The 12549-nt window shown below is 49.2% G+C and overlaps 1 protein-coding gene across 1 annotated transcript in view; it reads left to right on the top strand.

Moving 5' to 3' along the window:
* INSC (INSC spindle orientation adaptor protein) overlaps window positions 1-12549 on the top strand; it is a 119125-nt gene that overhangs the window by 96997 nt on the left and 9579 nt on the right. The window contains exons 10-11 of the mRNA XM_013055857.2: window positions 1583-1761; window positions 9659-9725. Of these exons, the coding sequence (XP_012911311.1) occupies window positions 1583-1761; window positions 9659-9725 (246 nt within the window). The remainder of the gene's footprint in view (window positions 1-1582; window positions 1762-9658; window positions 9726-12549) is intronic.

Here is a 12549-nt window from a genome sequence, read left to right as displayed (position 1 = left end):
GCAGCCTGGGATGCCGAAAGAATGGAGACTGAGATCGGGCCGACCTGCCTTTGAGTCTAGATGGTAACAATGACCCCGTATTCCTCAATTCCCCAATTTTGGGAAAATTGCTTCATATTTGAATCCTCAGTTCTCCCACTATAAAACTGTGATAGAAAGTTGGATCATGGTGAATGTGGAGTGGCTTCAGGAGATCAACGGTACACAGCAGTGCCTGCACCAAGTAAACACTCAACAAATGGGAACATCACTGCTGCTACAAGCTTCTCTGAGCCTCGGCTTCTACACCTGCAAAGAGAGACCAGTCTTTGCTGTGTTAAGGGTGCTCAGAATTTAATGGTGCAGGGCAAGGCACATAGCAGGTGGCCCAATGAATATTACATTCTGTTCCTGTTTAAGAAGGGACCAGTTAACTGTATTCACTCAAAGGGACAAGAGGTGCCAGCTTCAATGTCAGAAACTGGAAGCACATTTTCCTGAAGAGTGGCTTCTCTCCCCATGTTTTCATAGAGGTGTGATCAGTAGGAGAGTAACCTAGACGCAGCAGCACCTTGAATGGTGCTCCAGTGGGAGCTGAGGGTCCGAAGTTGAGTCCACTGGAGTGGGTGGCTGGCACACCTTCTCCTGGGGCAGGAGGCCATTTGGGGTCAAGTGGAGCCCATGGGGAAATGTGTTAAATGGTGGAGAATTACAGGGTGTGGGGGATGTTCCCTCCTCTGCAAAGACCCATCAGATTCATCACTTGCAGATTATACTGGGGAGCTCTGGTTAGGTTTGGGTCATGGCCACTAGGATCCAAAAGAAAGAGCCTGGCATCCCAAGGCTTGGTGTAGGAATTTTCCACAGCCATGTGACCCTTTTCTTGGGACCAGAGGAAATCCTGAAACTCTGCTGATGGCAGCTGGAAAGGCAGAGACCTTATGTTTTAACTTCAGCTTCTTTCTTAAGGCAAATTCAGGAGCAGTCCTGAGTACATTGCTGGAGACACAGATGGACTGGGAGCTCTTTCCTGCTTCAGGGCCTTTGTACATGCTGCTGGTTCCTTGGGCCTAGAACATGTTCTTCCCCAAATACTCTCATGATTGCCTCATTTTCTCCTTAAAGTCTCTGCTGTCACTTTCCTAGGGGAACCTTCCTTATGCACCCCACTGGGCCTTTAGTTAATCTCTTAGCTCTTGTTCTTTTTCTTTCTCGCATTAGAATTTGCAATAATCTTATTCATTTTTTTTAAAAGCTTATTTTCTCCCACCTACTTAACTAGGATGTAAACTTAACAGGAGCAAAGCCCTGATCTGTGTTATTCACCATGCCATCCCAAGACACCAGCAGGGCCTGATGCACTGTGTTCTCCCGGTTAAGGATTAAATGGACACGGGAGTAAATAGAAGGCGTACACCAGGATTCAAATCCTAGCTCTGCCACTTATGTAGACACATAAATTTCCCTCTCTGGCAACTGCTTTCCTATCTCTAAAATGGGTATCCTGCGCAGACTTTCCCCCAGAGCTATTGCGGGACCCGAAGGAGATAACGGATTCAGGGACCCTAGCAAGGAGGCTGATATCTTCCTCTCTACCATCCAGAACTGTGCCAAGAGGCCTCCTCTGGGGAAGTGTTCCTGCTGGCTTCTGCAGCCCTTGCCAACATCACCTTTTTTGACACGATGGCCTGCGAGATGCTTCTGCAGCTGAATGCCATCCGTGTCCTCCTGGAGGCTTGCAGCGACAAGCAGCGAGTGGATACGCCTTACACTCGGGATCAGGTGAGCAGGCCCAGACGGGAGCAGGCCAAGAGCCTGCAGCCATGAAGACAGAGGTCGGGAGGCCAGGGCAAAGGTTCTGGGGGAGACAATGTGGGCGGGCAGCACAAAGCCCATCCTGCTAGTCACATTCTAGGTCAAGGAAAATGCTCTAGACAAGACTTGTTGCCCTTGAAGCATCTTTGTGAGCCCACTCCCCACCTCACTTTTCCCTCCTGACCACTGTGAGGCCCTCCTCTATATGCCCACCCATGCCGGCATAGCCCAGGAAGCAGAGATGCCAGCGGGAGATCCCTGGGCTTCCTCTAGAATTCTGTGTCCCAGTCTGACATTGTTCCCTGCAGAGAGTTTCTTCCCTTCTCTGCCTCCAGAAAGGCAGGGGCTGGAGCAGAGCCTTGATTCGGGGCCTCAACCCCTCTCTCAGAGTTTTTGTATATCTGAGCTCCACATAAAGTTTTGTTTGGGGAAAAAGGGTTTATGGCTAAACGTGTTGGAAAACATTGACTGAGGGGATTTTTGGAGCCCTGAGCTCTAAGGTGATAGAATTCTACCCTGTCCCACCCCTGTCATGCTCAGAATCCTATTTCCCTACCAGCAGGTGGGGGTGGTGGATCAGGTGGGTGTTAGGCCCCTGTAACTTCCACCAGGTGCCTGAGCCGATGGTCCCCCCAGCCTCCAACCCCACTCACCCCTATCTGCTTCTTAGCTCCAGTCTGTTTCTCCCATCCCCAACACCTCGTCAAAGCTGCCACAGCTTCCTGTTGGACCCCTGCCCCCAGAAACTTCTGGAAAGCCTTCCCGGATGGCTTCAGCTCTCTGGAGGCCAAAAGCTTTTCCCTATAGGCCAAAAGCTTCTCTACTATTCTATTCACGGACCTTGGGGACGATTCACTCTGAGCCTCATCTGCCCATGGGGTCGAAAACGACATACTTCACCAAGTTGAAATAAGAATGAACTAAACACATGAATACAAATGTGAGGCATGCAGCCCCGAATGGGGAACCTCCAGACTAGAATTTCCTTATCTGTAAAATGGTCATGGTCTCTTCCAGCTCAGACATCCTGCAGCTCTAGGGGCCAAGGTCCCTTTTGTATCATGAGGAGCAACCGGCCCCCTCCTGAAACCTCATGGATTCCTCGGAACGAGGGGGTTCAGGGCCAGGAGAGAAGGTGGTCAGACTCTATGCAGGTGGCAGTTCCTTCTGAATCTGGAGTCTTCCTGCCACACTCTCTCTGCTCCCCCCACATCACCCCCCACCCTCCCCTCTTTCCCCCCAAGTCTGGGCCTGGCACGTCCCCAACCCTCTCCATCCTCAGGACAGCTTCACCTTCTGCCCACCTACTTGGTGACTCAGAGCAGCCACTTAGCTAGGGAAAGCGCACCCATTAAAGAAACAAATGGCTCTTTCCTGTGGCAGGGGGAGGATTAAAGTGATCAGAGAGCTCTCTGTAATGAAGACAACGAAGATGAATTAGGCACTGAAGTGCTCACCGCCCCCTGAAACACTTAGGAAATTAAATGCCTCGAGGCTTCCGGTAATGCGTCTGCCAGTGACGCCAGGACTGTGCAGAGCTCCCGGGTCTTGGATCTCTATTTTGTCCACCTCCGCATGGCCATTTCCGTGAGAACCCCTGTCACCCCAGCAAGCTGAATTCCCTTCAAGAGCCTGACAAAAGCCTTGATTGCCATGTCATCTTGTACCCAGCATTGGGTTGTGGACAGGGCTGAGGGCTACCTTGGGTGTGCACTCTTCACCCCCGCCCCACCCCCACCCCTGCTGCTAATGTGGGGGAGCTGGACATGGTCATGCATCCAGAACCCCCTGCCTCACCAGACAGCTGCATGGCCTGTTTTCATTCCCGGGAACTATGTTCTAGGGGCCACGCTGCCCAGGGAATCCAGCCACAGCCACGACCTGGGGCTGCTTCATCTCTGCTCTGCCCCAAGGCAGTGGCAACCTAAGATGACAGGGACCCAGTTATCTGATCTAGGCCACCACAGAAGCTTTCCCTGAGCATGACTTTCTGTGACCTTTCAGAAATAATTGCTTTCATAGAGGTGGAAGGTACCGGTTTCTGCTTCCCATGAAAACGCACATTGCATTGGTTTGTATTTTAGAATGTTCAGATTTTGTGGCATTTCTGAAAACTCATTGTGAATACTATCATCGGGAACCCATTATCAGAAATGCCAGTTAGTAGGGATTATAATCGACTCACGTTGCAAAGGCCCCTCTCTACTGTATAAAACCCTTCTATATACCTATGTGACACACGGAACATAGTAGTAATGGTAGAGGCTTTGGGTTCAGACAGACCCAAATTCAAATCCTGGCTCTGCCACTTGCTAGCTGTGTGACCTTAGACAAATCACTTAACTTCTCTGAGCCATAGGTTTCCTCATTTGTGTAATGGGGATAATCTCTTTCTTCCCCCTTCCTGTCATTATGATGATTAGATGACAGAAGGCTCATCAAGTAGTCGGAAGCAAAGCAGATACTCAGTGATGAATGGAGCTGGGGTCTGTGATAGAACCAGGAACTGGGATGGGTCTGAGATGGAATGTCAGCTTTGGGGAAGGAGGGTGAGGCCAAACATGGAGGTGATGTGGGGGTGGTGCGTGTAGTGTGGAGTCAGGCAATGCATGTGTTGCTCCAGTCTGTGTGGGTAAATGCAAGTTGTGTGTGTGGATCGGGGAGTGGGGTTTCGGGGGTTTTTGATAAAGACTAAACCAGCATCACAACACCCAGTCCTGACCTGCCCCTCTTACAGAGCCAAGGGAACACTAAACACAGAACCTGTAATCTGGCATTTACCCGTTCTCGATCCTATGAGGCGCACACCCCAACCTCGATGCAATCCCCGATCACTGTCCTATGGCTTAGTTCACCAACAGCCTGGGACCTACATCCAAGACAGTGTTATGGCCTTTGTGGTTCTCTTTCCTGAGTCCAAATCCCAGCCCTCTTGTCTTGTCTCTCTGGTGGTGAGGAGGGAAGGCTGGGTCTGGAAGATCCAAGTTCCTGAGAGTGGGATCTGTGTTTTTCTCGGGCCTAGGCAGGTGCTCCTGGTGTCCAGGCCTGCCCAGTTCCCAGCTCCCTGGCCCCTGACCATGCCTAGCAGATAGAGTGAGAGGCTCAGGAGAGAGAAGCAGAGGCTGCGCCTTCCCTTGCACTGCCTTGTCTCCCTGGCATTGGGGAAGAAAGTGCGTTCAAAGAGACCACATCCTTCCGCTCTTGGAAGCGGAATTCTTCAGACCAGTGTCCGGTGTCCTGTGTCCTTGTCTTGACTGGTTTTTTTTCCTTTATTTTAAAGATTTCATTTATTTATTTGACAGGGAGACCCAATGAGAGAGGGAACACAAGCAGGGGGAGTGGGAGAGGGAGAGGCAGGCTCCCCACTGAGCAGGGAGCCTGATGCGGGGCTCGATGCCAGTACTCTGGGACCACGACCCAAGCCGAAGGCAGACACTTAATGACTGAGCCACCCAGGCGCCCCTTGACTGTTTTTGTTTTGTTTTGTTTTGTTTTTATTTGTTTGTTTGTTTTTGGTTTTTTGGGGGGGGGTAGAGAAAATGGTAAGGAGGGACGAAAGCAGGACAGAGAGAAGCACTGGGTTCCCCCTAGAGGCTGAAAGAGATTTTGCTGGCTGCTGTTGACACTGTTGCTCTAGCTTTTAGAGAGTTAACACAGTGATGGTAGAAATCTAAATATTCCATCTAGCAATTAAAGAGTAATTCTAATTACAGTCATGTGAAATGTTGGCCTTTTTGTCCTAATTACTGCACAGCATAAAAGCAATCATAACTTTTCATTAAATGCATCTCAGATTTTCTGTGTTGTGAATTCTCTCATATGAGCACACCTGTTCCTTTTATTCGGGATCATCCTCACTTGATTTTTATAGGATATGGTCTCCCTAGTTTACAATGTAAAAAATGTTAGTTTACAAGATAGAAAATGAAAGGGACAGAGATAGAGTCAGAGTGTGATCACAGGCAGGCTTTGTTGAGAATGTAAGACCAGCCTGGTTCATGCCTTGGGATCAGTTGCAGACAAGTGTTCCAGGGGCATCTGCCCTAGGCCAGCATGAAGTAAACCTTTTTCTCTCTGTGTGTGCTGACATCAAAAGGCTTTAACAACTTCCTTCTTACCACATGGGGCATTTCTTCTTGAATCAGTGACATGGGAGGTCCCCTGCTAATTGGCTGGGCCAATTTGCTATTCCCCCCAGTTTTTCTAAGGTAGGCAGTCTTTGGGAGGCCAAAGGAAAAATGCCACAGAGGTAATGAGCACAGAGTTTTTTTGTGGTGGGGTGTGGGGGTTCTCCACTGGGAAGGGCTCCTTCTGTTCTGGGATCTCGCCTCCCTTCAGGAATGATTTCCCATTAACAGCACATTTGGAAACAGGGGGTGCTGCATTGGTTAGGACTCCTTTACATAATCCTTGAAGCTCTGGATACTTTCAGGCTCTGTTTCCCAGAAGGAAGTTATGCTCATTTTGTTTAGCAGAAGTTCTGGGTGTTTGACAAAATATTAGCTCATTGAATGCTTGTAACTATCTTACGAATCATGTTATACATTTATCCTGTTGTAGACCAAATAATGACACACACATCCCCAAAGAGGTCCACATTCTCATCCCCCAAGCCTGTGTTCTATGTCATGTGGTCAAAAGGATTTTGCGAGTGTGATAAAGGATATTAGTAAAGGAATATTACCCTGGATTATCGATGCGGGTCTAACCTTACCACAAGGGTTCTTATACAATGAGGCAGGAGGGGCAGGGTCAGAAAGTGAGCTCCGAGTGAGGAAGCAGAGGTCAGAGAGCTGAGAGCCAAGTAATGCGAGTAGCCTCTAGAAACCAGGAACCGGGGGCGCCTGGGTGGCTCAGTGGGTTAAGCCTCTGTCTTCAGCTCAGGTCATGATCCCAGGGGCCTGGGATCGAGTCCCGCATAGGGCTCTCTGCTCAGCAGGGAGCCTGCTTCTCCTCATCTCTCTCTCTGTCTGTCTCTCTGCCTATTTGTGATCTCTCTCTGTCAAATAAATAAATAAAATCTTGGGCGCCTGGGTGGCTCAGTGGGTTAAGCCGCTGCTTTCGGCTCAGGTCATGATCTCAGAGTCCTGGGATCGAGTCCCGCATCAGGCTCTCAGCAGGGAGCCTGCTTCCCTCTCTCTCTCTCTGCCTGCCTCTCTATCTACTTGTGATTTCTCTCTGTCAAATAAATAAATAAAATCTTTAAAAAAAAAAAAAATAGAAACCAGGAACGGCTAGGACGTGGATTTTGCCCTAGAGCCTCCCGAAGGAATGCATCACTGCTGATAGTCGGGTGTTAGCTCCTCGAGACCTGTGGAAGGCTTCTTACCTTCAGAACTACAAGGGAAGATTGTGTTGTTTTAAGCCTGAGCCTGTGGTAATTTGTTATAGCAGCAGTAGAAAACTAATACACCTTCATCAACCAAGGAAAGGCTAAATACCATGGCCGAGATCCTATGGAAAAGAAATGATAAAGCCAGGATTTGGAACTAGGCTAATCCCTGTGTTTAGCCATTACGCTGCACTGCCTCTCACCTGGGGCGTCTCTTGAGACTGATATCCTCTGTATTCACCAATTAACTGCAGAGGGAATAGTGCCCTTTCACTCAGGAGGATTAGAACTTAATTGAAAATCAATTAATTAAGACAGGATTAAATCAGCCTGGGCCAAGGGGAAAACTTCCCAGCTCTTGCACTATCCCCTGACGGCATTGTTATCATGTCTCCAACAAGGTAAACCATTTGTTCCTAAAATCCCATTCCTGCACTTGACTTCAAGAAGTATTGATTCGCTTTCCCCACTACTTCACAGGGCACATGCAAGGATGTTTCAGAAGGGGGACTCAAAGCAGGGCATAATTGGCATTTATTCAAATTGTGCTTAATTGAATACTTCATCTGAACCTCAGAAAACCACATGGGGTACAGGCTTTGCAAAGAGGAAGTAATTTTCATTAACAGGATCTAAATTAGTCTGGCACAAAGACCTACCTGGGCCCGTGACACAGCTAGTAATTGCCGCGTAATGAACCTGGTGCTGCAGACAAAGGTTTCCTTTTCCTTTTTTATTTTGTCCTTCCTTCCTTGCTTCCGACCTTCCCACTTGGATCTGTGTGTCCAGGAAGTGTCTTTATTTGGAATGGCTGGCTGGTGACGGTTGGGGCATGGTGGGTCTGGGTGGTGGGAAGAGAGGTTGAGCACCCTGCTACTGTTAACGGCCCATAGAAGGCCATTGAACCACAGTCTGACCCAGACTTGGCCTCTCGTTTCCTTGCTCATAAGACTGTGCACTTTAAGCCTCTTGGGGAACCTTCCATGTTTTAACTGTATCTGTGACCTATATTTTTCCTTTAACTCCTTCCCCTCAGCCCATACACACTCACTGTCTGAGAAGAGGAAGAAAAAGAGCTTCTAGGGACGAAGCCTTCATAGAACATCTGGGGGGAGGGGCAGAGTTGTCTATGGGATAGAGCTTTGGGGGTATTCTCTCGTTCCTCCCCTGGCAGCCCATCCCAGCATGCTTAGCCAGGCCCCTGACCAGGGCTGAGCCTCAGGGATGACACACAGCAGCCTAAGCATACATATCCTTTTTCAGTATGTTTAGTGGGGATGGGGGTAGATACTCTATTAATATGGCAAACTTTTTCTTTTCTGTGCAGAAGAAGAGCTTTGTTATATGCATTTTTTTATGCAGAATAATATGCCAGTATTGAACCAATTAAAATCTAGATAATACTCTTTCTTGGTAAACAGCACATTACTATGCATTATCCAGTTCTAGAACTGTCCTCCGTAGACTGTCAGCTGCTGCCTCAGAGGTGGGGACATGGCCTCCAGTTATAATGTTTCACAAGCTTTGAAGAACCCTTTGGAGAGAGATAGGACTGCACCAGTGAGAAGTGTTTTCTGTTTTGTTTTATCATTTATTTAAATTACCACTCAAGAGTGCTGTCTGCTTCTATGGCAGTGGGTGGGTTTCATTTTGCCATTTATGTCTGGAGCAGTGTCTTGGGTGGTATCTGAGTTAATAGGCACCAAGTTTCCAACATTTTCCAGTGGTGTTTTGGCATCTTACAATTTGGGGGTCTATAAGCGGTCCCTTGATGGCCCATTCCTTAATCCAGTTTTGGGCCGTGAGTTGTCTCTGCAATCTTGACTATGTCAAGGGGTCGGGGTGGGGTGGGCTATTGGCTACCCAGCCCACATGGTTGTAACCAGGCTCGTTATCCACCTGACTTCATCATATCTTCACTACAGACAGAGCCCTTCAGGGATGACCAACAGGCAAGGATCGTAGACTGCAGACTCGTAAAGTCAGCTGAGCAAGAACTTTCTCACCAGATTCCATACAATACATGACACTTGTGGTGTAATGCTGCCCTGTAATCTTACTCATGTCCTATAACTTGACGTTGATACCCATTAATTTCAGGCTGAAAGTAGGTGGGGTTCACTATCAGGGGAAGAAGCTAGGATGAGTGAAACCCAAGCCAGGGGAGGGGCTAAGAAGGAGTCAGCCGGTTCTGTCTGCATTTCAGGATCTGGAGCTAGGTATACCCAGTAGAAAGGTGATGGGCCCCCCATCTTCACTCAAGCCACACTGCTTTCTCCAGTGGAGTCTTGGGGCCCCCAGGGGCCACCCCAGTGCCACATGCTGCTGAGTGGGAACCAGTGACTGGGGGAGGCACATGTGGGAGGCAGGAGCCCATGGGGACGGAAGGCCATACCATGGGAAGATGGGTCATGCAGATGGAAAGACCCATAAGCTAAAGGAAAGCTTCGTAGCTCCGGGCTCCCCTGTCTATAGAGAGCACCGTCCGGCTCCAGGGTGCCCGTTTTTCAGATTCCCAATTCTCTTTTCCAGATTGTGACCATCTTGGCAAACATGTCTGTCCTCGAGCAGTGTGCCTCTGACATCATTCAGGAGAATGGTATGTCTTTTCAGCACTGTGTACCTTGCATGGATTACATGGCTCTCCAGGACCGTGTGCCTTTGTGTTTGTGTGAAGGCCTGTGTGTCGGTATGAGAATTGGGGGTGTGTGTCTCCACACTTACATGATCATGTGTGTGTTTGTGTGTATGCATATGTGTAGAGCCAGGCCAATGTGTAAGTGCTTGTTTGCTTTCAATGGACTTCAGTCCTCGTGGGACACAGGCACTGACTGAGAAGACAGAGCCCGTCAGATGACGCCGGTGGCATGCTGGAAATAAAGCAGGGCGGGGGTAAAGTACACCCAAGCTGAGGGGTTAGCAGGTGCTATTTTAACTAGGGTGGTGAAGAGTAGACACATATTTCATTATGATCCAAAAAAGGAAAAATCTCTCCCTGCCAGAGGATATGTTTGAACTTTCGATCGTTCGTATCATATCGGCCTCCCTCAGAAAACCGGAGCTCCTGAGGAAGGTGAGGGTGGGGGAGCAGACCTGACCCCCGGACCCCTCCCCCGAGAGCATGGCCATCCCCCTGGCTCCCTGGTCCCGCTTGCATCCAGGGTGTCCGCAGAGTCCAGGTGAGGTGGACCGGGTTTCGCTGTGGGGGGAGCAGCCTGCTCCGTCTTTGCCTCTGTGGGAGGAGAGGACAGGTCTGCCGCCCTGCAGCTGGGGTAGCAAGGGCTTCCTGTGACTGGGAAATAAGGGAGCAATTAGCAGCTGGTTGGAAACCCGAGACGCTAATGAGGACGAGTGAGCTGAGAGCCCGGGGCCAGCTGCTTCTGCTCTTGTTAAACCCCCTTCTCTCAGGTCGTCCTGCTGTTTTAACAAACACACACATTCCCCATCCCCCATTGCCCTATCATTAATTGAAAGACATCATTTTGAGTTAATTTTATGTGATTGAGCTAATAATGAAAAACTTTACTGAGCCAGCTGAGGCTAAGAGACTGAGGGGTGTCATTCGAGGCCCGTTCCTTCCGCACTCAGAGCCTTAAGTTCAAGTGGTCAGCAGCGGCAGGTCTCCAGAGGCCTATGGATTTGGGGTCAGAACATCTGGCCTCTGTAGGGGGTTTGATGGCTTACAAAGGGCTATTGACAAGCTTGTTCAGTCAGCAGTTAGAGACCTACTCCAGGCCCAGCATTGTGCTGAACAAATGCACACAGAGGTAAAGAAATCCTTGGCTTTGTCCTGGCAGGAGAGCCCAACTGGGTCAGAGTGATAATGTGAGATAGGGTGAAATTGACAATAAAACATTGCAGCCGAGGGAGGGGCGTCACGGGGGGGAAAACTGGAAACAGGCTGGGCTTGAATGCTGGCCCTGTAATTTACTAGCTGTGTGACTTCTGATTTTCTGTCTGCAAAATGGGAATGTACCTAGCTCCCTGACCGATGTGAGGATGAATAGGCAGCTTGTTAGAAGACTATCTGGCAAAGAATGGACGCGGGGCCAAGGGTGCCTGCTCTTTCAGGAAACAGTGGCCGTCTCACAGGGCTCAGCTAAAGAGTGTTTGATGGGGCAGAACTGGAGGGATGGGCTGTGGTGGTGAGGCAGCCAGCCCCAGCGGGAGCTCAGTGGGACCCTGGACGGAACAAGACAAGGCTATTGTGGGGACTGGGCTTTGAAAGGCAGTCCTCTTACTAGGAGTGCCTGAGACTCTGACGTGGCAGAGTCTCTGTCCTGCCTGAATTGTGTGTGAGTGTTGGTGGTGTGGGCTGGAGGATGGGTGCCAGACGGGGGGTCAGAGACTGTGTTGCTGTCACCCCTATAAGGGGAGGCAGGCCAGGGCAGCCCAAGTTCTTACCTGTCAATCCACTGACATCAGTATCCCTCTTGAGTCTTCTCCCGTAGGGGCTGGGCTGAGATGGAGAGAGTGTTGGGGAGGGAACAGGGCCTTGGGGTCTGGTCTCCGAAGATGTAACTCCCAACCTTCAGGCAATTTTTTTGGCATTGAGCCTGTGCAGGACTTGGAAACAGTCTGGATTTTCCTAGGCAGCCCCAATTTTATGGCATCTTATCTTTTTCTAGATAAGACTTACAAAGTATATATTTAAAGGAAACTTAGATTTTATACATTTGTAGGACTTTTCACGTGAAGGCATTCATATTCATTCATTTGATATTTATTCAACAAATATTTGAGTGAAACACTATTCTAGATACTTCAGCTATTTCCATGAAGGAAATGGACACAAATCTTACCCCTTGGGGTTTACCTGCTAGTAGATGAGAAACTATTTGATTCTTTATCAGATCCCAGGTACTAAGTGGGGGTAGGGAAAATGGCTTCTTTGTTAGGAACCTTAACCAGGAGTTAGTAAAATTTTCTGAGCCTGTGGCACTTCTCAAAGTTGTCATTGTGGTGCCCCTTGTTCATGTGCCCACAGGCTATAACATACACACCTCAGGACATTCATGGTTTTGACCTTGTCTTAGGGACATTGTGGACATAGGGAGCCTGAGGACTATGTTTCATTCAGTGGTCCGTGGGAGGCTTGGGAAGAGAAGCACCTTGCCCTAAGGTTAGCAGGTGTGGTGCCAGAGGTAAGAGGGACTGGGTCCCTTGAGCCTGTAGGAAGGAGGAAGGGGCATTTATTTACGAAGCTCATCAGAAAGATAAAAGGCTCATCCCTAGGACTGAATAGTCCCAGGGCCATAACTAAGTGACCTATAGCCCCTGTGCATTGGCGGGATCTAGGAGAGTTAGAAATCACATTTGGCTCAAGTATGATTCAGAGAGGCATGTGGCTAAGGTCTTGGACTGGAACAGACTCCTGTGTGAACTTGGGAAATCATTTTCTCTCTCCAGACCTTGGGTGCTCT

The sequence above is a fragment of the Mustela putorius genome, unplaced genomic scaffold, assembly GCF_011764305.1.
Source record: "Mustela putorius furo isolate JIRA1106 unplaced genomic scaffold, ASM1176430v1.1 tig00003859_pilon_pilon_pilon, whole genome shotgun sequence".
NCBI classification, from domain to species: domain Eukaryota; kingdom Metazoa; phylum Chordata; class Mammalia; order Carnivora; family Mustelidae; genus Mustela; species Mustela putorius.
The sequence above is the reverse complement of the archived record's forward strand: the minus strand, read 5'-3'. Positions and strand labels throughout refer to the sequence as shown.